The sequence below is a fragment of the Festucalex cinctus genome, chromosome 1 (genome assembly GCF_051991245.1).
Source record: "Festucalex cinctus isolate MCC-2025b chromosome 1, RoL_Fcin_1.0, whole genome shotgun sequence".
Taxonomy (NCBI): domain Eukaryota; kingdom Metazoa; phylum Chordata; class Actinopteri; order Syngnathiformes; family Syngnathidae; genus Festucalex; species Festucalex cinctus.
Window position 1 is genome coordinate 14,091,617 of NC_135411.1, and position 24,041 is coordinate 14,115,657.

A 24,041-nucleotide genomic window follows, 5' to 3' on the forward strand; every position below is an offset into this window, starting at 1 on the left:
CAGCAGTCCCTTTTTTCATAGGTTTGTTACTCTGGCACCAACAAAACAGCTTTGTTCATTAGTCAGAACCTTGATTTTTTATTAATACTGAATCATTTCAAACAAATGTATACATTTTTTTTCTACATGCAGGACAATGTATAGTAGAAGTGCTAAAAGAGCAATAATAATATATATTTTTTTTAATCATAGACCAACATAAACGTTTTAAATACGACACAAATTCAATTACTGGTAACACAAATACATATGACAAGGATTAATGTCCTTATAACTTCATTAAGCTGTGCCACACAATGCATTCTGGGAATTATATATATATGCAAAACAGGCAGATTTAACACGTCTGGAACTCATACAGGCAAAGTGTTGCTGCGTTTCATCTGCATTTGTTTTATTTTTTAGATTACAGTTGAGCTCCGTAATTTAGGGCTGGCACAAAAATCACAAAAATCTGCGTATAATTGATGGCAATTGTTTTTAAGTTATATATCATTATTTTACCGATTCGGCCCATTTAGTAATATATTTTCCTCCATGCGGCCCCTGAGCTAATATGAGTTTGACACCCCTGGTTTAGAAGAATCGCCAAACATCAAATGCAGGATGCACAGGAAACCATTTTTAAGCTTACAATTCAGACTATAAAGAAAAAATAATAATCTAAATGCATTGCTGCTTCAGGCTTTGCAGGAGGCGAGTCCGTAGCCCAGGCAAGCCCACTCGTTGGTCATCTCCATGAAGCCTGGTCCACTGGACAGTCCACTCGCTGAAAGAATAACAAAACAACACATTAGCATTAGCATTAGCATTGACTCTTTAAATGTGTATAGCTTTACTTGTGAAGTATGGAAGCCCAGCAGTGTCAAAATTCAATAAATAAAAATGCCTTATTGAAATAACTATCCTTTTGATAAATAACAGACAATTATGTAATATGGACATTAAATTATAAAATGAAATCCGAAGGATTTGGCCTGTCAATCAAAGTCAGTGGGTGGGACCACCAGTGTGAGCCGAGATCGCCGTGACACCTACCCCGTAGCCTGACGCATAAATTTAACAAGGCCTTTACGTTATGATCCTTTTTTTTTTTTTTTTTTTTTTTTTTTTTCTTAAGAGCTCAGAATTGTTCATTCGGTAGTCTTACCGATTCAACGTCTTGTCATCATTGCTCTTTTTTTTTTTTTTTTTTTTTATATATATATTTATTTTATTTTTATTTTTTTTTGTGTGTATGTGTGCGTGCGTTTGCGTGCGTTTGCGTGCGTGCGTTTGCGTGCGTGCGTGCGTTATGATCCGATTCTAAACGATTTGCTACTTCTTGGAGTACTTCTGAAAGTGACTCATCTTCCGTATCCATGCTTTAGCAAGCCTGTGACCGCCGTGGCTCCTCATCAGGCGCTAAACTCTCCACGCGCGAATCGATACCGCAAGTGCTGCTGCTCATGTCTGTATAAGGGACTCAGCCAATCACGTAACTGGCTCCGCCTCGTGTCATTTGATTGACAGACCAAGACATTCGGCTGGAAAACGCCATTATGTAAAAGAAGACCATTGTGGAAAAGGACATTATGAAATAAAAACTGACTTTGTAAAACAACGTTTTATTATCTTATAAAACCTTGAAAATAAATTAAATGTCGTTATTTTTTTTAAGTATGACGTTAAAATAATCATAAACGATATATTTAACCAAAATAAAATATTTGTTACATATTAAAGAATAGCATAACACTTTTCATAATAATACTAACCTCATTTTAAAATTTAATGGCCATATGACATAATTGCCTGTTATTTATCAAAAGGATAGTTATTTCAAAAAGGAATTTTTATTTATTGAATTGTGACACTTTTGGGCATCCATAGTGAAGAGCTGACCTGAGAGCAGATCGTAGAGGTTGCAGTAGTTGAGGCCGTTGTCCAGAAGGCTGGTGAATCCCAGAGAGGTGGACTGGCCCTGAGTACAACCCCCACAAAACTCAAAACACTTGTAGTATTCAACCTTGTCCTCTGCTGCCATCTCGTGGCATCTGTAGGCTATTACAAACCCTTTAGTGTAAGATTGGTTGGACTTACGGTCACGCGGCATCCTCCGGTCATCACGGTGGGGCTGAAGGTGAAGGTGATGTTCTCAACCGCCATACCGTCAGTGGAAGAGTGGTTGGCGGTGATGCCCAAAGGTGTGCCGGCTCCCAGCTGGAGGAACATTTGGGTGGCAAAAATCAGTGGAAATTTGATTTTCAATTTGATTTGTTAAATCATTTTCTGATAGTACAAGTAAAACAGGGATTGCCGAATTTCTTTCTTGGTAAGAAATGTGAGATAGAGAAGGGCCACTCATGTTGTGTTTGTGTTATTTAACTCAACTGTGGGAAAAAAAAATAAATGAAAATAATTCAAATTAAATTGAATAATAGATATTAAATGCATTATCACTAATTATTAAAAATGAATTAAATAATTAATTATTAAAAACGGAATGAATTAAAATTACAAATAAAAATTTAAAAATTAAGTGTGATGTTTCCTTCTGATAATATATATATATGTATATATATAAATCATGTCAATTTAAACAAAATAAAAAAAAAATGTAAGAAAAAAAGGGGCACTCATGTTTTTGTGTTATTCAACTCAAATTGGTTAAGAAAATAAATACATGAAAATAATTAAAATTATATTTAATAATAAATAATAAATACATTATTAATAATTATTAACAATTAATTTAATCATTAAATATTAACAATTGAATGAATTAAAATTAAAAACAAAAATGTTAAAATTAAGCGTGATGTTTCCTTCTGATAAAATATTTTTTAAAAATCATGTCAATTTAGACAAAATTACAAAAAAAATATATAAAAAAAATACAGTACATTGAGTGATATCTTGTAACATTTAGCTAGTCTATTTTTATTTTCATTTGTTGATTAAACATTGCCAATATAACATGTTCAAAACTAGTGTGATGTGATATTATAATAATAATAATAATAATAATAATAATAATAATAATAATAATAATAATAATAATAATAATAATAATTATTATTATTATTATGTTTACCATTTGAAATTTTTATTTAATTTCTAATCAATACTCTATAAACATTTTTCAAAAAACATATACAGTACACAACACATATTTTCATTTAGGGGTGGACTCACCTTTGTTGCCAGCTATTAAGGACTGTTTTTTTGTTTTTGTTTTTGTTTTGTTTTTTTGAGGGAGAAAAAAAATAACACTGTCATGTAAGCTTCAATACACTGACTACTTTTCATTGTGTCGAGTTGTCATTTCTTTCGTGTTGTCCTAAGAAATGATATGGGACATTATGCGGCAAGATATTGCGTGAACGTTTTGCTTATAATCTTGCAAGAGAGCACATGTGAACTAAAACAAGGTTACCGTGTAATGGCACTTGGCACAGCCAAACATGGGGTTGAAGGCTTGGATCTGTTGCACTAGTGTGGTGCTGACCGCTGCACAGGGGGAAGAAAAGAGCCTAAAGGAGCACACACGGCATCACATGATTATACATATATATTTATGTCCATACTGTATACAGATAAGCCATATCAATTCTTACCAGAGAGTTCTGCAGAAGGCATGGTAGGGCACAGGAACAGGCACAGCAGCCGCAAGGACGGCGAGTCCGGCGAGGAGAATAAAAATCTTCATGGCAGGAGGTTGTCGTGGAAGTTTTTTTTTTCTTCTTCTTGGGCTGGAAGAAAAGACAAGCTTGGACAAGTGTCATCTGCCGGTTTCTTATAAAGCCCATTGATGCAGGTCACGCGCTCGGCCCAATGACAGCCTGACAATCAATTAAGTGCACAGTTGGATATAGTCGTGTCATTAATAAATGCCCTGACACGGAGATCTTATGCTGGTGACATGTGCTTTGCCTTTCTGGTGAATATGTATTTATATATTTGTATAGTATTTAGATAAGTTCAGTGTCCGCATGTTTACAGATCAAGAAACGTGAAAAGTTGAAGTGATAAATCCACACACTTGTTTGCATGATTGTGATTTGATTGATTATTTTCTGAGTTATGTTTACACTTTTTTTTTTTTTGCATGCATCACCGTACGTACCAATGTACAGTAATTGTTTTGACATAGCCCGTAGGCAGTATTGTGACCCGTTTTGGGCTTTTTGATGGTTCTGACAAAGCCATTTCAAAATAAGATACTGCCTACGGGTTTTACATTTTTGTGCTCTGTATTCTCTGTGGTTGAAGCATAGGCAAAAATGTGCAAATTAGTATCTTAATAATGAAAGTGTAAAGTTTAGCTTAATTTGCATCTTATATTTATCTTCAGTTAAGAATTCTTTTTTTTTTTAAATGTTATTTGGTGTAATTATTTTTCAATACTCTATTTTATGTATTTATTTTTATTTGTATATTTATTTTTATTTTACTGTACATAACTTGTGATGCTGCATGTTGTTTTTTATGGCTAATATAGGTATAAAATAAATGTAATTGATTGAAATCTCCTTTTTATTTGTTAATGTTTCAATTGTAATATTCACTAGGGACGTTTGATACCATTTAATTTTGATTAACATATGTGGTTTATTGTATTGTTTTTTTTTAGTATGCATGTAGAATATTTTTTTTATTTACATTATTTATTACATATTTTTCTTTTGTTAAAATGATGACTTTGTGTATGAAACACAATCACATTTCACTTGCTCTCATAAAATGATCACGATCTCACAACTCATGAGATGTTTTCGACTTGGGCGAATTTACGTGTCCATTCCAGATTACGCTCTAAGCAGCATAAAGATGCGCATCTCAGGCAACGAGAGGTGGAAGAAGAGGAGACAAACAAGACAATTTGCTATTTCACCCTGACTTAACAGCGATGTGATGCGCTAAATAGCCAACAAAGCCAAGACAAATCGACAAGATCTTAACGACAACAAGACTCTGGACATGCGCCAAAATGTGTTCATGCCCACCGGGGGGAATGAAAGGTCACGGGCATTCAATGTTGGCATTGAGATTTCTCCACATTCCCAAACTCTTTTGTCGACTAAATTCCTTACATTTAAAATTTCAACAACATTCCAACTTTATTGGAATTCGCCTTTGCGTATCATAATTCTATCATCATTTTATGGACTCATTTTGCATGAAAACTAATGATTTCTTGTTTACAATATGTTTATAATTTCTCCTTTCTGCAGTTTATGCAACCTGACACGTTTACCAGCAACAACCTCGATCTCACCAGCTGTGAGACACATTCAAATAGAAATGACATGGCTCATGCGCAACGCACTTTTATGTTGCCTTGGCCAATAAAGATAATCACTTTGAATTCAAAATGCTGAGCATACATAAGCACGCACATGAGGAGTGTCATATGTTAGTTGGTCACAACGAGCATATCGATAACAAGTATGAAATCGTGTTATGGCTGACAGTCACTCGCACGTCAGCTGACTCCGATGTCCAACGTATGGACGTGAGGTCGGAGCGGCGAGGCGGGAGCGTCATTGCAGAGGTTAATGATGGCCTTTTTCACTGAACACGGGGATTTAATAATAATAATGTGTTGGTTTTTACTAGGGGTGTGAATTGCCTCGTACCTGACGATTCGATCCGTATCCCGATTCATAGGTCACGATTCGATTCGATACCGATTAATCCCGACATGAATTTACAAGTCGATTGCTGCGATTTTTTTTTTTACTCAAATTTAGAAAATACCATTCAGTAAACTTGTACATGTACACTGTAAGATTTGTATGAAAATGTATTATTTATTGATCTGAAACTTCAGTTTTATAATTGTAAGCTACTGTATTTAACAAACAGGTTGTAACATTTTTCATGTTTGAACAGCGTTGAAATAAAATATTAAGGCTTAATGTTTGTTGAATTGAGTGGATTGAGTGGGTCAGATGAAACGCCATATCATGTAAAATGAGATAGCAAATTAATGGGCTAGACTCAATTCTTAGTTAGAGACCAATAGGTGTCTACAGGACTGATAAATATTCTTTGGCCTCTGGGTGTAGTTCCTCAAAGTAACCACCAGATGCCGCCAAACCTGTACAACTAAGCCACCCACTCAGCATTGCCCGGACATTCTATATAAGATACAAATTAAATATAAATAAATGATATCCTGAATTAAATAATAATACACAACACAATCTATATTCGATAATTGTTAACCTGATTTTTGGATCAATGTTTGTAACACATTGAAAGCCAACTATGAAGTTTTTCTGTCTTTCTTTTTCTTTTCTTTCATTTATAAGCGATACTGTCTTTTATCGCTGATAATATTGCTGTAACTGCATTGAAAAGATTGTCCGTATGTATTGTTTGATTTAACAAAGATATATACAAGATGTGCAACAGAGATTAGAATTAACCTGTTAAATTCAAGCTGAGAGAATTTGGGATTTAACATGTAATGTATATATATGTTATTCATGCTTGCTTAATTAATATATATATGATTTTATTGATTTTAACGTTCATCATTTGTCGAATAGAGCTGAAGACCTTGACATATTTTCATGTATGACTCATCATGCAACGCTGTGTATCCATGACACATTTGTAAGGAATGTATGACCTCATCATGACTCATCTTCATGGCACGTCGGTGGAAGATTACTGAAAATGAGTTCCAGCAAGTGCGCTTTGATATGAGAAGGTGCGCGGAGAGACATTCACCGGAAGGAGTCAGTGGTGTGGCCCAAGAGTATAAAAGGCCGTCACCAACTCTGAGCTAGGCCCCCTTTTCACCCTGCGATGTGTCTGTATAGAGTGCATTCTCGAAGATGGAATATAACTGCCTGCCTGGACTTTGGATTTTTACGAAGGACTGGGATTAAGCTGTGACTGGAATCTTTTCTTCAATGATTGGTAATGTACAAATCTTTTAGCAATAATGATGTATAATAGGAAGATATGAATGACTAATCGCGTGTTAGGGTGGGGGCCATTTAATACACTCTCATATCTTCAAAATTATTTTTGCCAAAAACATCTTATTGTCAATCAGGTCTTAAGCTTTTCCGAGGAATGATCAATCTTGTAAAGCTTATTGTAAAAGGTTATATTATTCCTAATCTCCTGTTTTATTTTGTTTTATTTTATTTTATTTTATTTTATTTTATTTTGATTGATTTAAAGTTTTATCATTAAATGTGATTTTTATGATTCATATCGGTTATCTTATTATTGTCAATAAAATTGTTTAAAAGATAATTTTTGAATCAATCATTTTATTGTTTTGTTTCAATCTTTATTTTATTTAGTTTGGGTTTTATTCCTTTTGGACGTTTTAATAAGTCCGGTCGTTTTATAAGACCTTCTATGATTTTATTTTATTTATTTGAGGTCGTTCTATAAGACCTTTTCATTTGCTTATGATTTTATTTTTATAATTTGGTCGTTCTATAAGACCTTCACATTCGTTTATGATTTTATTTTTATTCTTTGGTCGTTCTATAAGACCTTAATGTTTGTTTATGATTTTATTTGGGACGTTTGATGAGCCCTCATTATTTTTTTGATTTTATTTTATTTATTTTGGACATTTTAAGTCCACCTCATTATTTTTTTTCCAAGACGGACAACAGTAACGGACGTCTGGAAGAAGGTAAGTGCATTTGAATAACCTCTAACCAATGCTTCCATCTGTATTAATATAAGTCAAATACTCCTGCTTGATATATAACAAATCCGTATGATCCTAACAAGGATTATTAAATTACTAGGTCAATAACAAATGCAAACAACTTAGAAAAGTGGAGCTGCCAATGAAGTGAGGTGTACATGCTAGCATTCCTGGGCTCTGTGTGTGTGGTTACTCACTCAGGATTGATAGGTGTATGAAAACGGATTGGCCTCATGATAAGATGACAGTGAACAAACCTAGGTGAATCCACTTTGATATATCGGCTTATTTAATTCCCGTCTCCTCACGCTGACGCCTTAGAGCTGGTGAGGAAAAAGGGGAATTTCTAACCCTTTAATTGGAGAGTCGATCAGGACATATTTCCCGATTTAAGTCCTGCGGGTAAGCGGAAGTTGACATGTGGCGCCCAACGTGGGGCTTCGATTGACTCATTTTTGTCAAAATCGGGATCGATCGAGGCCCAAACCGGAACCCGAGTAAGTGCGGCTCTGAGCGGAGGGCACAGTGCTTGGAGCTGATAGCGAACTCGCTGATAAATTGTCATGTCATACGACCCTGAGCTAACACAAAATAGTCTCTTTGATGAATAGTGTTTCATGGAAAAGAGCTTCTTTAATTGTGAAAATCTAGTGTGATTTTTGAGTTGAAGTTGATTGTACTATTTTGTGTTAATGAAACGGTGACTGGCTCCCCCAGGAGACTTGCACTCTAAAAGAGGTTGAGTGTGAGAAGGCCATTCAAAGTGAATGGGCTTTAACAGCGGCCTGCTGCTCTGGTCAGCTGTGAAGGTACTGATAGTGTACTTGGCAGAGCGCGCTGCGCCGCGCTTTCCTGAGGGGGGGGCTGAGTCAAGGGGTGGTTCAGGCCTGTCCACAAAAAGAAGGAGGGCTTGAACAGTTAGAGTTAATGTTGAGAGGCTGCTCGGAGAGAGGCAGTCTCTTCTAGACTTGTGATGTTAAACTATGGTTTGCGCTATTTAGGCTTGCCAGATTGGGTGCGGTTGCCCATTTTATTGGTTTGTTATCTCAGGTATCCATTTGTAGCAAAACTACCATACTCTTTGCTTAGTTATTGCGGGGTGCCTGAAGATATTTATAGTCCCTTATCTTGGATAGCGGACTCAGTGTCAGAGGCTGATGCTGCAAACCTAACCCTGATTCCCGGTCGCTTGCCTTTTCTCCTGGAGTTTTTGAAAAACTTTTAAGTTTTCGGTTTTGACAGGAGTGTCCATTGGCACAAGAAGAAAGTCGTCGAGAACCAAGGAGAAAAGGTAGGAGTTTCCACTAGACTAATGTTCTAGTGGAAGCAGCCTTTTTCGGTTTTGACAGGAGTGTCCATTGGCACAAGAAGAAAGTCGTCGAGAACCGAGGAGAAAAGGTAGGAGTTTCCACTAGACTAATGTTCTAGTGGAAGCAGCCTTTTGCGGTTTTGACAGGAGTGTCCATTGGCACAAGAAGAAAGTCGTCGAGAACCAAGGAGGAAAGGTAGGAGTTTCCACTAGACTAATGTTCTAGTGGAGGCAGCCTTTTTCGGTTCCTAGCAGACGTGTCCAGGAACAAGAAGACATCCAGATCCCGGAGAAGAGAAGCGGGAAGGATTACAACCGACCTGAAAGGACAACACACCCCACCGTTTGAGGGAGGACATCCGCCGACGAGTAAAGGTAGGAAAAACTCGAAGTCGGTAGTCCTGATAGCAGTAGAGGCAACGTACATGGGTACGGAGCTGAGTAACCAGGAGCTAAAGTACGTCCCTGAACCCAAAGCGCGCGGGGAAGGCTTCGGAAATAGATAGCTCCACTCCTACAATAAGAAAGCAAAGCGGGCTATAGAACACGCTAGTGAAGTAATGGAAAGAATAATAGGGAGAAATGGGAGGGGAAAGCCCCCCAGCCCTACAGAGGGGGTAGCAGGGTTAATGCCTGCACCCCAGCCTCTAGAACAACCAGATATACCAGTAGTGGTTATGCTACTGGGCGAGGGTGTAGATCGATGGCCACCAGGAGCAAGAAGGCACCTGGAAGTAAACAACCCTTCAATCCGTCTTGCCGACCTCGCAGCTGAGGTGGAAAGGTCGGTGAAGGAAACAGGAGTGTTCGTGAGTGAATTTCCCGAAATAATGGGCATAGCAACAGTAGTGGTAAACCACCCCCAAGAGGGATGCACCTCTGGGACGGTGGGCCTTTGGGTCCACTGGTGGACTGTGTTGTTGGATGTGTATAACGTAGTGGAAGTAACTAGCACCGGAGTCCAGTGGGACTCTACGATTAAATCCCTCGCTGAGAAAATGCAGATAAGGGTGGAATTAGCAAATCCCCAGGGGGCTGAAGCATTAAGCTTCAACCTCTGGGAGCAGTCGGGATTTGATCAAAAGCAGAAAGAGTTACAAAAAATGCGGAAAAGGCCGGCTGAGGCCGTTGGTGAAGAGGGCTTTGTTGATATGGGCTCATGTGTCCATGAGGAGGATGCAGGAGCATCAGAAAATGAAAGCCCGGGAAAAATTGTAAAAATGACTCCCCTGATAAGAACGGCGCCCCTGGGTGGGCTGCCGGAGGAAACAAAAAAGGTTTCAATTGGGAATGGTGTAATATTGTGCCACTATGTGGGAAGCCCCTGGCAAATACGGGGGGATGCTATAGTGATAATAACAGATAGATCACTAAAACCGCATAGTAAAGCGCTTGGAAACATTTTAAGGCAGGAAGCGGGACAAGAATATGAATTAGAGGTTAAACAAGAATTACAAAAAGATAATCAGCGGCCAATAATAGCGGCAAAAACTAGTGGTGGGAACACTCCCTACGGCATGATAATACACGTGCCAGGGACAGAGTGGAACCCCAAAATCGATCAGTCACAATATGCGGACGAGATGGCAAAAGCATTGGAGAGGGGGGTCGACAAAGCGTTAGGAGAAGGAGCGGAGAGAATAGTGATGGCTGTAAATTGGATTAAAACTGGAAAGATGCAGTGGCAACTGGCTGAGTCCATAGCAGTAGCAGCGTTCACTCTAAGAGCTAAGACTCCTGTAACAACACCATCGGGAGTAGAATTTGTGATAGTAATATCAAAAAAGCAGAGAGAGGAACGAGTTAAATCAGTGACAGACGAGATTTTAACCCGTACTAGACAGATGCATCGTGAACGACGCCAGCTCCAGCAATCAATAAACGGAGAACCCAGGGACTCACCCCAGTCATCATCCCCAGTTAAAACATCTCCCGTGCCTCTCCCGGTAAGTGGAAGGAAGGCAGAAGCTGCCCGGGAGGTGGAAGACGAAGAGCAAGAGGGACCGAGCAGACAAACCCCAAAGGGAAAAAACAAGGCCCCAAGGGGAACGGTGACCTTTAGCCCCGTCACGTCTACCCCTGGAACAGCACGGGAGCTCTTTCCGGGACAACCCCCCATAACGCCGGTGCCCCTGCCACAGGTTTCGCAAAAAAGGCATATGGGAAATGTAAACTCGATGGGACCGTTAGCGATGCCAGGAGATGGGAGCGAAGAGGAAGACGATGAAGAGCAAGCTCCTGTGTCGACCGTGACTGGCGCTAACCCCGCTGACGAAGACCAAGACTCAACCTCATCAGAAGATGACCCGGGCAACCCCGGCCAGAACCCGAAAATAGTTACAAGACCAGTTAGTAAAAGAAAGAAAAATCCTCAACCTACGTTTGACGTGTACCAATCCTCAGCAAGGGTAGCTAGAGATCTTAACCTGGGATGGATCGAGACAAAGGATGGGCGAAGAGCTTACGTACCCGAGGCAGGGCAAGTAGATCGCCCCTATCCACCTGCCTGGCTCAATAAGCTAGATAGTAAAATGCCTCTAACTATGCGAATAATTTATCGCGAGGCTATTAACATTTTACAGGCCCCGCCATATACCACATTATTAATTCACCAAGACCTGACTAAGAATTTCAGGGATGGCTACGTGGCGGTGGCACATGATTTTATGTTGAGAAGGCTTAAAAAAGCAATAAATAATAAAGCAAAATGTGAGCTGAGAGCCGACGATGACCTGAATTCAGGTTCTGATAATGATGGAGCAGCGGTTACTGTAACGGTACCAGCTGCCCCAAGAACCTCTTTGAACCAACAGTCCCAATATGTGACACAGCTGGGATCAACTACAATAGTACCAAACCCAGTGCCCCAACCACATGACATGGAGGGGGATGTGCAACAATTTAAGACCTTGAAGGAGCTGGTTCGCCAAAAAGGTAGGCTAGAGACAGCTAAAGAGTATTTAGTTGAGACATGGCCTATGATTAGAGACGCCCCAGGAGGAGATGGTGCTAAGAAACTATGGCTTCAGTACATCATCGCTAGCCCTGTCGGACCATACGAAACACCACAACAGGTCTACGAAAGATGGGTGGACGGCGAAGATGAGGATGAAGATGCCCATATTAGCAGGGCTAGAGAGCAACTCAAAAGGGACGTTTCACTGCTAAATGTGTGGCACAAAATTAAGGAAGTTATATCTCCAAATAGGTATATCAAAGTGCTGCGGATGATTGTCAAGGACAGAGGGAACGAAGCTGTCTTTGTGAAGATGGCCCCAAATAGCACGACGCTGAAAATTGAAGCCTCCGTTAAGAAGTGGGATCGCCTAACTAAGCATAACGCTGAGAAAAGGAGGACCGGACCAGTCGCTAGTCGCACCCGAGGGAGCGAACAGCAGGTCCAGCAGGGAGCTCAGCAACCAGTTCAGACTGTCCCCTACGTGAGACCTCAGCAGCAGAGAACGAACTGGAATCAGAGACAGGCCACCCAGCCAGGACAGCAGACGAGGCCCCAACCAAGACAACAGCCAGCAGTGCGAAGACCAGGTCCAGCATATATGCCCAAAGAAGAATTTGACAAACTGAACCCAGAAGAAAGGAAGGCCTTCCTCGAGGCTCGCAAGGCTGCAGCCTCCGGGGGGCCTGGGAAATAATGGAAACAAAGGCACGGGTCACCCTAGAAGGGGTTTACAGAATAGGGGATAACCTTTATGCTAAGGTGGAGGGAGTGCCCTATTTAGTAGACACAGGGGCCGAGGTGTCCATGACCCGTAGAGCCTTAAAACGAATCGGACACCTAAAAGTAATGGTAGCTGATGGCTCGATTGCCAAAATGCCGGTAGGAATTTGGAAGGGAATTGTGTGGGTGTTAGGACCATACAATTTGTTGACATTAAAAGATGCAGAAGAAATGGAAAAGCCTAAAAATAAAAGGCAAGTTGCGAAAAAGAGATGGGAAAAACTAAAACCGAAATTAGTGAAAGTAGGCCCTACAAAAATAATACCCGACCAAGAATGGTATAAATCAGTAGATGTACCTGCCGTAAAAGCCCAACAAATCCAAGACAGTGTATTAACACTGGAAGGGAAAAAGAAATTAGGTGAAATTCTAGACAAAGCCGCCATCGCACATTTTAAGAATGATTGCGGTGATTTAGGCGCAAATTATGTGCATATTATAATTGGGGGGGTACATCCGCCAGTGAGGCAATATCCCCTCAACCCCGGAGCAGTGGCCGAAATGGAGGTAATTGTAAAAGAATTATTAGCACTTGGCATTATTCGTGAAGAGCTAAACCCTATTACCAATAGCCCAATTCAAGCTGTTAAAAAACCTGAAGCGGTAGGAGGGGGATGGAGGCCAGTCATTAACTTTAAAGCTCTAAACCGCCGAACGGTGGCTAACCGAGCGAGCCTCATAAACCCCCAGGCGTCTTTAAAAACATTAAGAGTAAAGAAGTATAAATCATGTATTGACCTTGCAAATGGATTCTTTTCCCTAAGAATTGCCAAAGCATCACAAGGGAAAACAGCGTTTACGCATAAAGGAAAAGCATACGTTTGGCAGAGGTTGCCGCAAGGATATAAGAACTCCCCGAATGTATTTCAATCAGCTGTCTTGCATATTTTGGAAGGTCTCCCAGTCACAGTTTACATCGATGATGTGTTCATCGCTAGTGACACGGAGGAGGAACATTTGGAGATTCTGCAGGCCGTAATCGAACGAGTGACGGAGGCAGGATTAAAACTAAATCTTAAGAAGTGTCAGCTGGCCAGGTTTGAGGTAGATTACTTGGGATTCCAAGTGTCTGAAGACTTGGGGCTGTCGCAAGCGTATCGAGAGAAAATAGAACAGATTTTGCCTCCAACGTCCGAAAACGAGCTACAGAAAATATTAGGACTGTGTAATTATGTTCGAGATCATGTTCCGTATTATCAGAAATTTGCGAGACCCCTTTATGCCCGATTGCGTAAAAATCCTAATGAAAAGAAAACAAAAGATTGGCCTTGGTCGGCTAAAGACCAAGAGAATTTAGAAGGGCTTAAAAACGCAGTAAAAAATGCTATACGCCTCGAACCGAGAAGCTTGGAAGTCAGGTTGGTTGCCGAGATACAATGTGATGAAGATAATGCAATGGTAAGTGTTAGTAATGAAGGTGCCGGCTTAGTGACACTATGGACTTATACTATAAATAATGTTGAGAAAAAGTTTCCCCAGGAGGAGAGAGAATTAGCGGTTCTTGCTAAATATTGGGGAACATTAAAAGACCTAGCCCAGGGACAAGGCATAAAAGTTGTTACGCAGAGTCAAGTACATCGATACCTGCGTAAAGACACACTAGAAAGTACTAAAGCGACGAATGTGAGATGGGGGAGGTGGGAAGATATCCTGCTTGACCCTGACCTAGAGATAGGACCAGCAAAATCCATATCTAAAAAACAGGCGAAAACTGTAAATGGTGAGGAGAAGCCATATGAATGGGTTTTATACACAGATGGTTCTAAAAAGGGTGAAGACCAGAATGCCCACTGGGGCTTCATCCTGAAACACAATGGTAAAGAGGTATGCCGCCGAAAAGGTCAGACTCCTGGTAGTGCCCAAGCAGGAGAGGCTACAGCGGTGTTAGAAGGATTGTTGGAGGCCATAAGATTACACGTGAGTCGAGTAAGACTTATAACCGATAGTCACTATTGCGCCCAGGCGCTCAGAGAAGATTTATCCATTTGGGAAGAAAATGGGTTTGAAGGAGCGAGGAGTAAAGAAATTGCTCACGCTGAGTTATGGAAGAAAATAGCCGAGTTAAGGTTAAATATGACTATCGATGTTGTTCACCAGAAAGCCCACGTCAAGGAGGGGGCTCACTGGAGAGGAAATGATGAAATAGATAAATACGTCCAAGAGAGAAGATTGGTAATTGTAGGAGCAGAAAAATGGGACAATACTCCCAAAGGAGGAAAAGTGGTCCCAGATGAGTTTGTGTGTGAGGTTACTAAGGCCGTACATGGAGCGCTAGGCCATGGAGGTGCCTTGCCCACAAAGAGAGAGCTGGAGAAACTGGAACTTTGGATCCCAGAAAAGAAAATCCGTTCAGTTATACGAAATTGCGAGTTGTGTAATAAGTATAATGCAGGACGCCGAGGACAGCGAGTGGACGGATTGACGATTAAAAGCACTGTTCCATGGGCATCAGTTTGCATGGACGTAGCAGGCCCCATGGGAGTAAACGGCACTAAAGGTGAGAAGTATCTTGTTGTGCTTGTAGATTCGATGTCAGGACATTTTGGATTAAAAGCGGTACGTAATGCGAATGCTAATAGCGTACTAAAAACACTGGAAGAGGGTTGTATGTGGTTAGGCATACCGAGAGAGTTAAGAACTGACAATGGAACTCATTTCAAAAACGCTACAATAGACAGGTGGTGTCAAAAGTGGGGAATAATGAGGACTTACTCTCCGCCTTACACCCCTCAAGCTAATGGCGTGGCTGAACGAACCATTGGCCTAGTTAAAAGTTGGCTCGGGAAAAATGCTAATGGAAAAGAATGGAGTGAAAAATTGGTGGAGTTGGTCAAGGACTTGAATGGGAGGAGCAGAGCAGATAGACCTTCCCCTTCAGAGGAGTTAAACCAGCGCCCCTTTGTCGCTCCTGAGGTAGGACGAATGCAAAGTACAGAAAACACTCAGAAAGGAAAGTGCCCATTTCAGGTAGGACAGAGAGTGTGGATAAAATCTCATGGTCCATCCGATAGTCAGGCAGTAAAAGCGAAGTATGACCAATCTGACATCATTGAAGAAGTTTTAGACAGAAATACAGTGCGATTAAAAAAGAAGGGACTCCAAGGGGTAGAGCAGCTAAAACCAATGCCAGTTAATTCAGCCTAAAGCTAAGGAGTAAGACAAATAATTAAAAGATGGAACAAGCCACGCCGGCCTTTGTCAAGCTCGTTATGGTGAAAGGAGCTGTCATCGTGCGGAGGACTGAAAAGGAAGTAATGGTTGGTAGGGCATTTAATCTTTGGATAAATGCAATAAGAGGATATATTGTTAATAGAGTAGAAGATTTTAGTTGGCAACCGGCTATCTTGACCTGCATAATTTGTAGTGGAAGCGAAGAGTCGAGGAGCCAGGGGAATGTGGAACAGATATCCGACGAAGGCTGGTTGGACGAGCTTAAGCCGGATTTGAGCGAGGTAGGCACGGCTAAGATATTTGAAATACAGGTATGTGGGTATTGTAGAATAAAGAGCCTACCTAGAATAAAAGTGCATGTTCAGTGGGATTTAGCCTCGCAAGAGAATACAGATGCACAGTATTGTAAATGTATGTGGGATGGAGAGAAGGTATTGTATTGTCAACATTGTTGGATGAGAATGGAAAGAGGTTCACTGATAAGAGCTGGGGAAGCCGAAGGGTGGCAGTTAACTAGAGCGGAAACCCCGATAAAGTCGCTGAGTTCCGATTTGCTGACCTATTGGCCGATGGAGATAAACGAGAGGACATGCGACCCAAGATTTCAGGCGCTGCTTTACAACAACTGGCCGCCAGAAGGAGGTGAGTATCGCCCGGCTCCGCTTATTGTTGGCTCGGAGGCGACGCCAACTCGAATATATGTTGAACCTAAGTGTGTAGTTGAACCAGGGGTACCCTGGGCCACAGTAATCAATGGTGTGTTAGCCCGAGGGGATATTCCGATGGAAACATTACCTGACGTCCCACAAGAAAGGGTAATAAATATTAGTAGTATGTGTAGTAGTAATGTGTTAATGTACGCTACATTGGATAAAATGGAATATAAGGCTAAAACAGCAGTAGTAAGGGTGAGTCCAGTGGTGTCGCCTCAACAAGATACGAGGTCGGACACAGGATACTGGATAAAAGTAAAAATAATGATGGCCATGAAACCTTATGAGGGTATATACTCATTGGGAATGGAAGTGTCGATGAGTACGGAGGAGGAGGCCAAGCGGCTTCACCCCAAATGTACTTTTTATAGGGAGTGCCATAGTAGTGCACAGATAAGAATGTATAGTGGTAGAACCTATAGAGATGAAAAGAGTGAAAAAATAAGGCCTAGTGGTAATGAGAAGATGATGGCATTAGCCCAGGTGGCCACAGAAAAGCTAGAAAAACTTAATGCGAATTCATTAAGTGAGGGAAGGCTCGGGCAAGAGCGAGTGACCCATGTCAGGGGAAAATCTGACTATAAAAGTCGCCCAGAGAAAAAATGGTGGCAAGGATGTCCATACCCGGGTTGTACCGGTGAAGGACATGTAGTTGGCGACCGCCGAGTGCATCGGTCGCTACGTGGATGTCCTAGTTTTAACAAGGCAAATCCATGTGAGTATAGATCACCTAGATGGAAAGAATTGGTGAGAAAGTGTAGAAGGGCCCCTCATTCCATTTTTTCCAAGGAGGAACGGATGGAGATGGGTAAAGTATTGGAAACTCCAGCCGCGAGGTCAAAGGCGGAATGGAGGGAAGGGCCAGACATGATGAAGATAAGTGGTCAAAAGATCAAAAAAGCTAGGAAGATTGATTATCAATAAATTGGAAAAACCCTTTTATTTAAAAGAAAATAAATTTTTGTATATAGAAAAGATAACTGGGTAATGAAGGCCAACCCCCAAGAAAAGGAGGAGGAGCTAATGAGATATTAAAACGCAACAGTCCTTAAAGGGCAAGACCAAAAGAAGAAAGCATGAAACGGAGCTACGAGATGGAGGAAGAGCAAGGTTGTAGCAAGCTAGTAATACTAGAGCTAAGCTCTAGTACTAAGCTAGAAGACCCACCGGACACGGTTGATGAACAACCTAAAGCTATTAACCGCCAGCGACAAAATTGGAGGTATGGAGGAGTTTTGGTGGCTATCACACTTTGTTGTATGGTAATATTTTTGATATATTATTTGATGAAACAAAAATCTAGCATCGCTAGCACAGCCCCGATTAATCCCCTCGACCTAGTAGAAATACGACATGGCACCACTAAAATAACCAATCAGACGTGTTGGAAGGTGGAAGTGAAGCATGTTTGTGAAGAATGGAGAAGGGAGAAGGGAGCCTGCGGTGCTGGAGAGGAAAAACCCTGTGGGGTAGAATGGAGAAGGGAGAAGATAGCAACCCTAAATTCCTATCTTCGCACCTTTAACAGCACATATTATAATGAAACCCTAGAGGTCTTGAGAAGAAGTATTATATATCCTGCGAAATCAAAAAGCAAGTGTGCACATCCAGTGATTCTACGAGTTGATAACACAACAAGCGACTTTACAGTCAATATTACCTTGTTATGTCTGAAGAAGCAAGAACAAAGACTCATCAGAAAAAACTGGGTCCAGATCGGGAAGGAAGAACCTGCTTGGTACTTCAACGAATATTGTGCAAGACTGCCAGATGCAACAGGTGGATACTGGTTGAAGACAGACCATGACGCCCCTGACTTTACCTACCCGGCGGCCCCACGGAATGACACCTGTACCGAATTTCGCCCGGCATGGGAACGATGTTGGAACTGTATAACCTTTCGGTGCAAGGAGCCAGGGACCAACGGGACCACTGATTACTTGCCAGGTACTCCTGCTTCATCGTCAGGTAGGTCACCTAAATTTTTTAAGTTACGTAGGTTTGTAAAATTTAAAAAGCCTGCACCAATATCACAGAAGAAATTAGTAATAATGCGACGGCCAGGATGCAAGTTAATGTTAGAAAAGGCCCAGTCGTATAATAATAGCCATTGTGATTGGAATATGATGAAATATTGTTTTGAGCCCTATCATATGTTTTGTTATGCAGATGAGGGTAATATAATTACACCCTCCGATATAGGGCTTAGGCGTGATGTAAGGTTAATCCTGAGTCACTTTATTAGATTATATGCCGGAAATGCATTAGATCAAGAGAAAATAGAAGTGAAACATGAAGTATGGCTAAATGATTCCTTTCCATGGATATGGAAAAGAGATATATATATATTGAAATCAACCTTTAATAAAACTTTGGGAATAAATATGTTAAAAGTAGTATGGGCACGGATGTGGGCTCAACGTATTCCTACACCGGATGATTTATATAATGTCCCAAAAGGGGATTTTGATAAAATTGACCAATGTGTAGCATTGAGAATGTATAACAGATTGCATAGGAAGGAGTGGATAAGTGGAATTTTACCACGATGCCCCTTGGTGGAGATAGGAACACCACCTTTGACTCATTGGATATATAACTGTACAGGGTTGAACACAAACCTAACGATTAAAGGAGTGCTCCAAGCATGGAGAGAAGGACATACGAGAGATGAAAGTAAGACGTGGTGGGGGCTCAATAAAGATGAGATGGTTCAGGATGTGATACCTTGCTTAGGAGAGTCGGAGAATTATTGGGTTAAATATCAATATATGGTGACGGTGTATTCTAAAGAGAACGATATTTGGCCTGACATTGAAAAACCAGCCTTATATGCTAATCCAAGACCATGGGAAATGTTGTGTAAGGGGGGAGAGTCCGTGAAAGATTTTAATGAATGCACAATTGTATTAGCACGTATACCCTGTTATAAAGTCTCCCGATTTCAGAATTTTTGTAATGTATGTTATCGCGATGAGAATTATGCCAACTATGAGGGGGCAGTATGGATCAAGGATAACAGTAATCAATGGATCCGGAGTCAAGCTGCGGGTAGAGAATATTGTACGCGATGGGACAAAGATCATGACTTATCCAAAATGGTAGGATTAAGAATGATCCCCAAGCCTCCTGACTCTATGATGCAGATCTTAGAAGGTCACGCATTTAGGAAGACCCTTTGTAAAGGGGATATAGTTACAGGGTTTGATTGGCTGGGATTTAATAAAATTTATGGCCCTGGCACATGCCACGAACCTGCTGAAAGATGGCTGCATTGTGGACACAGGGACGAATATGATCATAAGGGAGAACATGTATGTACTTGGTATGAGAGAATAGGATTGGCAATAAAAGGTGTAGTAAAAACTGTGGCCACGACAGCCGGGGAAGTTGTAGAAGATGTAGCAGGGACGGCGATTATTGGGATAAGTACAGGGCTGTATGGTTTATTATATGATGTAGGACTATGGTTCCTGCTAGTGTCAGGAATTGTTCTGTCAGCAGTTATAGCTGTTGCAGTTATCAAAAGAGGGATTTTGGCATTATCCACCCACCGAAATTATAAAGAGAAAACCTCACCAAATAAGGTTAAAGCTCAGTTATTGGCCAACGAGCTGCAGAAAAAATGGGGGGGCCGACTAAGGGGAAATTATTGAGAAGTGGGGATGGGCTTCAGAAAAGGGCGGGATCGATCCAATTATAGATAAGACGCCCTAGCCCTGACTTCCTCACTTCTCACTGAAATCTTTTGGCGGAACAGTAACCAACAACTAACCATGGCTTGTAATGCTTTGGGTAAAGGTATTATTGGAAGGCCAGGCGCCCTTCAAAACGTGAGTAATGAAGTGGAATGTTGGATAATTTATATAATATGGCTTTTTTATTGTTGTGTCGGATATAGCGAACAACTAAATTAATAGTGTGGGGAATAATTTTAATTCTCCTTTGGTTATGTCTGGTCGACCACTTGGTTTTAGTAATTTGGGTTTTTATCTATGTATTTTTTTTACTCTCCCGCCAAGAGGTTTCGCTACTCGGAAGAGCGACCACACTCTCGCTCTCCCGTAGTAGAGGTGTTCCGCATTGATGAAGTAGATGCGGATGGAAACTTAGACTAAGATTAGAATGTATATATTGGGAGCCGCAATATTTTAGGTTTCCCCCAGGTCTAAGAATTGTCGAATTTTGGATGTGTGTTTAACAGGATAACCAGGATCAGCCGCAGTGTGTCTTCTGTGGAAGTGATCTCCTCACGTCCGCTTGGGTGGTGGGGGACGCTTTCTATGGACACTGCTGCTATCCGTTGCCCGCAGTGGATGAGGGTAGAGAAATGTGGCTCATACCAGACGGGCTTTTTCTAAATTTCGTCAGTGATTTTTTCATTGATATCCAGTGTGGTTCCTGGATATGGCCTGGCTTTGCTGACCTCGTGAGCTCAAGTAAGTTGGAAGGTTTGGTTCAAAGTCGTTTGAAAGAGATACGTTATTATTTTAACGTTGAGGGTGAATTTATCGGGGGAACTTTCCCTTTAATGCGCATGATATGGCGCCTGCCTGACGGTGCTCGGCGCTTGACATTCAACACATTGGCTGGCTTCTGTGTAGCCGCCACTCCTTTGAGACAGGTCGGATCCAATCAGGATGAGTGGCCCTACGAGCCTGTAACGCCCTCCTCGCCCTTCCTGGACCGGGTTGACGAGCCTGGGGAACCCAGAGCCGCCCGACAGGATGTTCCAGTTGGTAAGGCTGTGCCACTGTTGAGATCACCCTCCCCCACGGTTACATCGACCACTGATGACCTGGAGGGTGTGCAAGGCGAGGATGGGGGTGGAACGGGGTCATCTCCCTCCCTGATGATAGGTGAACTGGGCCTGTGGTCTCCTCTTACTGATCCTCCGTCCGACTCCTTGCCTTCTGAATCCCCGGTGTCTCCGTTGCCGGAGGACACAAGGGGGTTGCATGCAGGTGACGGGTTGGATGGGGGCTTTTGAGGTTGATCAGTTTGGACACCATTGATCTCTAGGAGGGGGTGTTGAATTGAGTGGATTGAGTGGGTCAGATGAAACGCCATATCATGTAAAATGAGATAGCAAATTAATGGGCTAGACTCAATTCTTAGTTAGAGACCAATAGGTGTCTACAGGACTGATAAATATTCTTTGGCCTCTGGGTGTAGTTCCTCAAAGTAACCACCAGATGCCGCCAAACCTGTACAACTAAGCCACCCACTCAGCATTGCCCGGACATTCTATATAAGATACAAATTAAATATAAATAAATGATATCCTGAATTAAATAATAATACACAACACAATCTATATTCGATAATTGTTAACCTGATTTTTGGATCAATGTTTGTAACACATTGAAAGCCAACTATGAAGTTTTTCTGTCTTTCTTTTTCTTTTCTTTCATTTATAAGCGATACTGTCTTTTATCGCTGATAATATTGCTGTAACTGCATTGAAAAGATTGTCCGTATGTATTGTTTGATTTAACAAAGATATATACAAGATGTGCAACAGAGATTAGAATTAACCTGTTAAATTCAAGCTGAGAGAATTTGGGATTTAACATGTAATGTATATATATGTTATTCATGCTTGCTTAATTAATATATATATGATTTTATTGATTTTAACGTTCATCATTTGTCGAATAGAGCTGAAGACCTTGACATATTTTCATGTATGACTCATCATGCAACGCTGTGTATCCATGACACATTTGTAAGGAATGTATGACCTCATCATGACTCATCTTCATGGCACGTCGGTGGAAGATTACTGAAAATGAGTTCCAGCAAGTGCGCTTTGATATGAGAAGGTGCGCGGAGAGACATTCACCGGAAGGAGTCAGTGGTGTGGCCCAAGAGTATAAAAGGCCGTCACCAACTCTGAGCTAGGCCCCCTTTTCACCCTGCGATGTGTCTGTATAGAGTGCATTCTCGAAGATGGAATATAACTGCCTGCCTGGACTTTGGATTTTTACGAAGGACTGGGATTAAGCTGTGACTGGAATCTTTTCTTCAATGATTGGTAATGTACAAATCTTTTAGCAATAATGATGTATAATAGGAAGATATGAATGACTAATCGCGTGTTAGGGTGGGGGCCATTTAATACACTCTCATATCTTCAAAATTATTTTTGCCAAAAACATCTTATTGTCAATCAGGTCTTAAGCTTTTCCGAGGAATGATCAATCTTGTAAAGCTTATTGTAAAAGGTTATATTATTCCTAATCTCCTGTTTTATTTTGTTTTATTTTATTTTATTTTATTTTATTTTATTTTGATTGATTTAAAGTTTTATCATTAAATGTGATTTTTATGATTCATATCGGTTATCTTATTATTGTCAATAAAATTGTTTAAAAGATAATTTTTGAATCAATCATTTTATTGTTTTGTTTCAATCTTTATTTTATTTAGTTTGGGTTTTATTCCTTTTGGACGTTTTAATAAGTCCGGTCGTTTTATAAGACCTTCTATGATTTTATTTTATTTATTTGAGGTCGTTCTATAAGACCTTTTCATTTGCTTATGATTTTATTTTTATAATTTGGTCGTTCTATAAGACCTTCACATTCGTTTATGATTTTATTTTTATTCTTTGGTCGTTCTATAAGACCTTAATGTTTGTTTATGATTTTATTTGGGACGTTTGATGAGCCCTCATTATTTTTTTGATTTTATTTTATTTATTTTGGACATTTTAAGTCCACCTCATTATTTTTTTTCCAAGACGGACAACAGTAACGGACGTCTGGAAGAAGGTAAGTGCATTTGAATAACCTCTAACCAATGCTTCCATCTGTATTAATATAAGTCAAATACTCCTGCTTGATATATAACAAATCCGTATGATCCTAACAAGGATTATTAAATTACTAGGTCAATAACAAATGCAAACAACTTAGAAAAGTGGAGCTGCCAATGAAGTGAGGTGTACATGCTAGCATTCCTGGGCTCTGTGTGTGTGGTTACTCACTCAGGATTGATAGGTGTATGAAAACGGATTGGCCTCATGATAAGATGACAGTGAACAAACCTAGGTGAATCCACTTTGATATATCGGCTTATTTAATTCCCGTCTCCTCACGCTGACGCCTTAGAGCTGGTGAGGAAAAAGGGGAATTTCTAACCCTTTAATTGGAGAGTCGATCAGGACATATTTCCCGATTTAAGTCCTGCGGGTAAGCGGAAGTTGACATGTTCCATTAATATAACATTCTTCCATGCTTAAGGTGTGACATTTAGACGTTTTGTTGAATATTTTTAATCAAAAATCGATTCTGCTGCCTATTGAATCGATTCCAGAATTGCCTGCTGTAGTATCGCGATATATTGCCGAATCGATTTTTTTTTAACACCCCTAGTTTTTGCAACAACACTCGTGAAATCACACAAGCACATAAAAGTGCTGAAGCATAAAAG

At 40.6% G+C, this 24,041-nt stretch overlaps 1 protein-coding gene across 1 annotated transcript in view; it reads right to left on the reverse strand.

Moving 5' to 3' along the window:
* Positions 1 to 24,041, reverse strand: part of LOC144017085 (uncharacterized) — a 25,251-nt gene continuing 1,210 nt past the window's right edge. The window contains exons 2-6 of the mRNA XM_077518336.1: positions 3,600 to 3,734; positions 3,419 to 3,515; positions 2,083 to 2,202; positions 1,885 to 1,963; positions 1 to 769 (exon numbers count right to left, since the gene is read on the reverse strand). Of these exons, the coding sequence (XP_077374462.1) occupies positions 681 to 769; positions 1,885 to 1,963; positions 2,083 to 2,202; positions 3,419 to 3,515; positions 3,600 to 3,691 (477 nt within the window). The 5' untranslated portion in view covers positions 3,692 to 3,734 and the 3' untranslated portion in view covers positions 1 to 680. The remainder of the gene's footprint in view (positions 770 to 1,884; positions 1,964 to 2,082; positions 2,203 to 3,418; positions 3,516 to 3,599; positions 3,735 to 24,041) is intronic.